The 7500-nt window shown below is 35.6% G+C and overlaps 2 protein-coding genes across 15 annotated transcripts in view; one reads left to right on the forward strand and one right to left on the reverse strand.

The window, feature by feature from the left end:
• The window catches only part of LOC144973925 (uncharacterized), a 25526-nt gene extending 22509 nt beyond the window's left edge, over positions 1 to 3017 (reverse strand). Inside the window, exons 1-2 of the mRNA XM_078916812.1 lie at positions 3013 to 3017; positions 846 to 899 (exon numbers count right to left, since the gene is read on the reverse strand). Coding sequence (XP_078772938.1) covers positions 846 to 899; positions 3013 to 3017 — 59 coding nt within the window. The remainder of the gene's footprint in view (positions 1 to 845; positions 900 to 3012) is intronic.
• LOC144972788 (uncharacterized) overlaps positions 1 to 7500 on the forward strand; it is a 160525-nt gene that overhangs the window by 93097 nt on the left and 59928 nt on the right. The window lies entirely within an intron of this gene.

Here is a 7500-nt window from a genome sequence, read left to right on the forward strand (position 1 = left end):
TGCATGAAAATGTATAAACACAAAGTTGAGAATCTATCTATATATAATATACAAATGCACAAAAATGTAAAAATATACAACCAAGAACCAATAGCAACACTTTAGAGCAACACTATATTAGTTTGATAAATTGAGATAGGCCATACCTTTTAGTCTGGCCTTTAGTCCGAACTTGTGTGTGTATATTTAAAAGATAGTATTTAATTTAAATCACAGTTGCGCGTTAAAAATGTGGCAAAAATGAATTAATGTGACGTGTTATCTTTGTTTTTATAGATATAAGTCGACGGCTCCTCATGGAGAACTTAATATATTTGCGAAGGGGGTGATCACCATCCTTCAAAACTTTCTCCATTTTACTTAGACAAAATCTCTTGAACAGTTCTTCCACATTGGAAATTGGGTGAGTATAACATGGTATTATAGTAAACAAATGATTCAAAAGGTGACAGACTGGCATAACATTAACATAAATAGATAGCTTCTGAATAAGTATGCCAAAAAGTGTGAGGACATTGCAATTTTTTTTTATCAATTGTTATATCTAAAATAAAATGAATTTGATGGTGGTGGTGGTGCATGAACAGTAAAAACAAATCAATATAGCATATGCTTTGTATTCGATCACTTGGTGTAACAACCACAGGGCGTCATGTTAGAATCACAACATAACAACGATAAAATGAATTCTTGATCTCTCATCAACATGCAATTGCAAAGCTTGTTAGATGATTCCCCCCCCCCCCCCTCTCTCTCTCTCTCTCTCTCTCTCTCTCTCTCTCTCTCTCTCTCTCTCTCTTTCTCCATTCCGATGCAAATGACCAAAGGACTTTAGTGTGTTCTACCTCGATGTCATTTCGTGTCCAGAATGCTTGATGTAGCCATGGCTATAATTGTCGCTGTAGTACAATGACCATCAAATAATCATGGATATTAGAAGGTGATTTGTTGTTCAGTTTGTAGCAGCAGTCTGTAAACTTTGAGCATTCATGTTTGTTTCAGGCCTGTGTTGCTCTCAATTTGACCTTTCATTTCAGTTGGTCTCTCCGTTTTTTTCCAGAAAAATGAAACAACACACGTGATTTATTTGTCGTTGTTTTTAGAACACTGTTCGTCTGATTTGTTCTTAATAAAATGTGACCCACCGCCGCTAAACGGTATTATATCGCGGTGGATTTGATAATAAAAATTGAATATGAAGTCAAACTTCAAGACATGGGTCAAGTGTTTATGCTTTATCTAGGAGAAAGACTATCATTTCTTAAGCTGTCAAATACTAAATGTGACATGTCTTGTTATCTTAAATATTAAAATTACTTTTTCACATCCGATTCATCCCGAGATATATCGTGTTGAGACAGTTGATCACGAATGTATGAAATCGTAGTAATATAAACGTTTTAGGTTACACGTAGATTTGTGTGCTGGTACGTTTCATATAATATTTGTTGTAATTTACACACATTTATAGCGTATATACCTGAATACCTGGCAAGTTGTGGAAAAATACCTGGTAAACGCGCCCGGGGGAGACAAAGAAAAACACTCATAGACCAACTGAAGGGCTTCACCAACCTAACAATCCAAGAGCTGTTTGAAAAAGCAAGAGACAGGGAGGAATGGAGAGAGATAATTCATGCAGTATCCGAAGCCTGGACCAGGCATGGAACCTAGAAGAAGAAGATAGCGTATATAACACATCTGTTGTTCACGGACTTGAAACTAGCCGAGACAAAATTGAAGGCACTCAGTTTACAACAGTGCAACCGATCACTCAATTGGGAAGACTCAAAAATTAAGAGAACGGAATCATTCCTGGATCCAGTCGAAGTTTGAGGGTAATTTTTTCTGACCCTCTGTCAACCCGTCAGTGACCGTGAAACCTAAATCTGACCGCAAGGTATAGACGAAAAACGTCTTTATTTAAAAGGTAGCTGGCATTTATTACTACCATTAAAAAAAATAATTAAGCCCTCCGCCACGACATCATAAGATATCGTCGCCTAGGCATTCCACTGAGGAACAAAGATAATTCATCAAACAATATATTTGATGTCAACAGGAGTCACCCACGTTATCCAAGTGAGAAAATTGTGGGTTTATAATCTTGCCCAAGGAAAAAAAACGAAAGTGCCTGGAGCGAGGCTCGAACCTGGGACCTTCCGGGACACAGTGCAATGCCTTAACCACTCGGTCACTTCTCATTTTCCACAATGAATCAAAAGATCTACTTTTTATTGACGCCCATATGGAAATCTGTTAGTCGAATACATTCCCTTGATGAACGTGATTAAAGTACTATGTATACTGATTCACGTTTGAGAATTTTGTTTACTTCCGATTATAAAAGATTTCTGTTTAAGATTAGAATTTTTTTAAAAAACTTTAGCTTTTATAAAAACTTGAGCTTTTATATAGCGCAATGTCCACTAAACGTGTTCAAAGCGCTTTACAAATGATCCCTGACCAACAGCAGTACGTAGCATGTAGAACAAGACATGACGCCGGTTAGGCGGTATTACACTTTTTTTACGACAGAATCAACCCTGTTTACGGTCAGGTACTCATTTTACAACTGAGTTCAATGAGCAGAGAATGTAAGTAAATAACCTTTTCCAAAGACTCAACTATGCGCCGAGCGAGGTTCGAGCCGAGGACCGTCCGACCCGAAAGCGAGTATCATACCACAAGACGACACAGGCGCAGTTACCGACATAACAAATCGTGTTTTGAAAGATATGACTTAATTTTTTGCCTTAAGTCCGTTAATATTGAAATTTAAAAAACAAAAAACTTTTGAGATATGGCCCAAAATAACTATCTTGAATTATGTCTGGGTGAAACATTTGAAAAGAAATGAGTTTAAAATCAAAGTGATTATTATTACATTTTTCTAAACTACATTGACTCTCTTCAAAGACAAAATATAATTTAAATTCCAATCTCTTTCTAATGGAGAAACTCGAAATATCCACACTATTCACCTTTGTTGATAAATTGGAACGGTTTTACCTCATAATTATATTTCATTTTTTTATCGAGGTCAAGTAGCAATTCTTTCATTTCTCCTAAAATAAACCCTTTGATTCAACTCCAATTTTATGAATTAATTTAATTTTTGGGCCTCAGTTTACTCAAAACATATTGCCGTATAGTCTCATCTCTCTAATTCTGGCTTGCCGACTTGCAGATAATTTCAAAGCCTGAAATTTAAAAAAAGGAGAAACACGGAAAGGAAAAATAACACAAGTTTATTGAAATTTAATTATCTTATCTGTATAACTTTGAGATTACGTTTTCAGGATTATTGGCTAAAATATGGAATTTTCCATATTATGTGGATGCCTTCATCTTTACAGACATCTCCCTTTAGATCTTAGTGTATTTATTTAGTATTGTGAAGGTTTAATAAATGATGTCGGAGTGTTTTCCAAGCCAAATTCTCCCAGTTGCAGCAAACAAACTAAAACATTGAAAATAGCTGTCTTGGGGGCTCTAAGTGGTTTTGTTCCACGTTTCAAAAATAACAAGCGTCACATTCTCGGAGAAAATAATTACGCCCCATGGGTTTTTCAAGTATTAAAAAGAAGATAAAACGCCTCGGAGAAAGTACAAGAAAAACAACAAAAATACCAAAAAACAAAACAAAACAAAAAACAGTATAATAAACGAGTAAAATTAATGTAAAACAAAATCAATTTTTTAAAAATAATTCTCACAGTCGTAGAGGGGAAGAAAATTTTCATATTAAGTATTTAACTACAACTATAACCAGAAATAAAGAGGATCTGGGAAGTTCTAGACAACAAAAATAACGATCTATAGTTTTGGTTTCGCCTTGGCGATAACACATAAAGTGAATGTCTGTGAAATTGAACATGATGTCAGAATTAAATTAGAGAGATGAATCAAAAAAATATATAGGTAGATATATAATATATTCGCGCTCCAAAAATAAAACTGTCGAGAACCCTATGTTAATCAATCTAATTCCCCTCAATCACTCAAACACATTCACACACAAACACACACACACACACACACACACACACACATATATATATATATATATATATATATATATATATATGTATATATATATATATATTATAGGGTGCGAGAAAATAAAAGGCCCCACTTTGGAAATCTGTCATAATAAAAGTAATAAAGGTAGACACTTGTCCTTTTGACACAATAATTATTTACTATTTAATAATGGCCATGTGAAATTTCTAAAACATTGAACAAGTAGTTATTATTTTACAAGACTTTATAAAAACGTACCCTAAAAACATATTATCAAAGTTGCGTCAGGATTTCAAAAAGCTCGCACGTGATCGGTCGAACCGCCGTTTTGTGACACTACATACAGTACGTAGGCGTTTTTTCCACGAAGCAATTGAACGACGAATATTATCATCGATAGTTATTCTGTCCCAAGCATCCTGGATTGCTGCTTTCAATTGCTCTTCATCGAATACTTTACACAATGTTTGACATTATGGCCCAAATGCTGTAATCCATAGGATTTAAATCAGGGTTCATGGGAGGCCATTCATCTTTTGTTATGAATTTAATGTTGTTTTCCACTTAGAATCTTTGTGTCGATCTACTTGTGTGGGATGTAGCCCCGTCTTGTTGGAAAATAAACGAATTATCAGGATACAGTGTTAAGCAATCTGGTAGCAGTTTTTCCTTAAGTAGTACCGTATAATTTTGTGCATTCACTTTGTTGTTTTGGTATTGATGAAATGGAGACGGGTTTTGCCGCTCCAACTAACCCCTCCCGAAACCATTTCTTGTTTGTTTTGAGAACCGATTACTCTCGTGGTAAAGTCTATCCAGTGAAATGTCAGTTTTTCTACTACTGTGCACAACGTCTTTATGACTGTTTCTTGCAAGTTCAATGGTGAAGTCTTTTTCGTCAGTAAAATGATATGCTTAACGTCGTTGTGGGTACGGATAAATGTGTCTAGTAAAGCTCTTGCTCGTGTTTTGCGTTTTCTCTTTACGTTTTCAGACTTTCTGGTGGTTTTGATTCGCTTGAAAGGGCGGAGATTAAGATATTTTTTTTATAAACTGCCGTACGGAAAAGACTTATGCCTAGGACACAAGCAACTTCATGAGAAGAGAGATGGGATCCAGGATTGTCTTCTTGAGACATATTAGCATCTTCCACAAAGTCGATATTTTCCTCTACCCTCGCTGAACGGGGGCGGCCAACTATGATAATATGGATAGATCGGTAAATATAAATTGAGTAAGTGTCTGTATGTGTCTGTAGTTTTTGGTGAATGTGTCACAGGTACCTGACACTTACTCGATTTATGTTTACCGACACTCAATTAATATTTACCGATCTATCCATCTGTCTATCTGTATTGACGATATATATATAAAATATATATATATATATATATATATATATATATATATATATATATATATATAGACAGGTAGGTAGGTAAATAGAGATAGGGGAAGTGAGATAAGAAATGTATTGAAAATAGTGATAATTAGATTTTCAAGTTTTTAATGTTCTGTTCACACCAATGCCCCGTTGTTTTATGTGGCAATATTGTGGCTTGACCTTTAATGGGGGGTAGGTGATGTTTGAATGTGTTGCAGGATTGATAGAATATATATATATATATATATATATATATATATATATATATAATTTTATATATATATATTTTATATATATATATATATATAAAATATAAATAAATACTATAATAAACAGCCAATTTATTCAATGAATGTCAAAGAAAATTTAACATAAACTCGTAATTTAACTTTTGTGAAAATTAATTGAAATAGATATCAATGTTAAAAAAAAACATATGTGCGTTGAGTTTAATAAGTAGATAGGAAACAGGGTCTCCTTTGCCCCTACCGTCAGCATTGTACATCAAACCCCAACCCCCCCCCCCCCCCTCTTCCAGCTCTTCCTCAAACCAGTTATCTCCATCCCAGACTACGTTCCGTCCGTCCGTCCTTCTGTCCTTACTCTTCCCTTGCCATTGTTCTTCCTTATTCTATTTCATTCAATGCTTGCTAACAATGACGGGTCAATAGCGTTCAAATTTGGGTACAGCCGAATTGAAATTGTCATGGTCCCACATTGCCGTGTATCGATCAGTGAAACAGAGGATCGTATTTCATCTGATCTTCGTCTTCTGTCATCTTTTACTTCTTTCTCCTTAGTAACGATTTCAGTTTTCTCTCTCTCTCTCTCTCTCTCTCTCTCTCTCTCACACTCTCTCTCTCTCTCTCTGTCGGTTTCCCCCTCACTCTTTCTTTCCCCCACTCTCTCTCTCCCTTTCTTCCTCTCTTTCATTCTTTCTTTCTATCTTTATCTCCCTCGCTCCCCCCCTCTCTCTCTCTCTCTATCTCTCTCTCGCTCTCTCTGTCGGTTTCCCCCCCCCCCACTCTTTCTTTCTCCCACTCTCTCTCCCTTTCTTCCTCTTTCATTCTGTCTTTCTATCTTTCTCTCCCTCGCTCTCTCTCTCTCTCTCTCTCTCTCTCTCTCTCTCTCTCTCTCTCTCTGTCGGTCCCCCCTCACTCTTTCTTTCTCCCACTCTCTCTCCCTTTCTTCCTCTTTCATTCTGTCTTTCTATCTTTCTCTCCCTCGCTCTCCCCCCCCCCCTCTCTCTCTCTCTCACTCTCTCTCTCTGTCGGTTTCTCCCTCACTCTTTCTTTCTCCCACTCTCTCTCCCTTACTTCTTCTCTTTCATTCTTTCTTTCTATCTTTCTCTCCCTCGCTCTCTCTCTCCCCCTCTCTCTCTCACTATCTCTCTCTCTTTCTCTCTCTCTCTCTCTCTCTCTCTCTCTCTGTCGGTTTCTCCCTCACTCTTTCTTTCTCCCACTCTCTCTCCCTTTCTTCCTCTTTCATTCTGTCTTTCTATCTTTCTCTTCCTCGCTCTCCCCCTCTCTCTCTCTCTCTCTCTCTCTCTCTCTCTATATATATATATATATATATATGTGTGTGTGTGTGTGTGTGTGTGTGTGTATGTTTGCTATCGCCTAATATTAACAAGTCATTAAGAATCAACCTACTCATTTCATATTGGTGTTCAGGGCTCCACAAAAGGTCACGATACCTTAGAATGTGATAGGAAAATAGATTGGTTATAATAAATTATGTAAACAGCATTAACAGCAGTATAAATGACTTTAATGAATAGCGTGGGTGTTCGATATGGCTAAATTCAACTTCACTCCTAAAGGGTGTGAACTTTTAACTATTGATGGAAATGAAGGTTGTCCGATGTTTTCGATGATCTTATATTATTATTTTTTTCATGACGAATTCGAGTAATATATTATATATAAAAACGTGGGTTTATATAGATATTATATATATATATATATATATATATATATATATATATATACATATATACACATATATATATTATATATATATATATAATGTGTGTATATACATTAATATATATATATATATATATATATATATATATATATATATATACA

Source organism: Berghia stephanieae, chromosome 5 (assembly GCF_034508935.2).
Source record: "Berghia stephanieae isolate SIO BIC M18660-M18661 chromosome 5, UCSD_Bste_1.3, whole genome shotgun sequence".
In the NCBI taxonomy this organism is placed as follows: domain Eukaryota; kingdom Metazoa; phylum Mollusca; class Gastropoda; order Nudibranchia; family Aeolidiidae; genus Berghia; species Berghia stephanieae.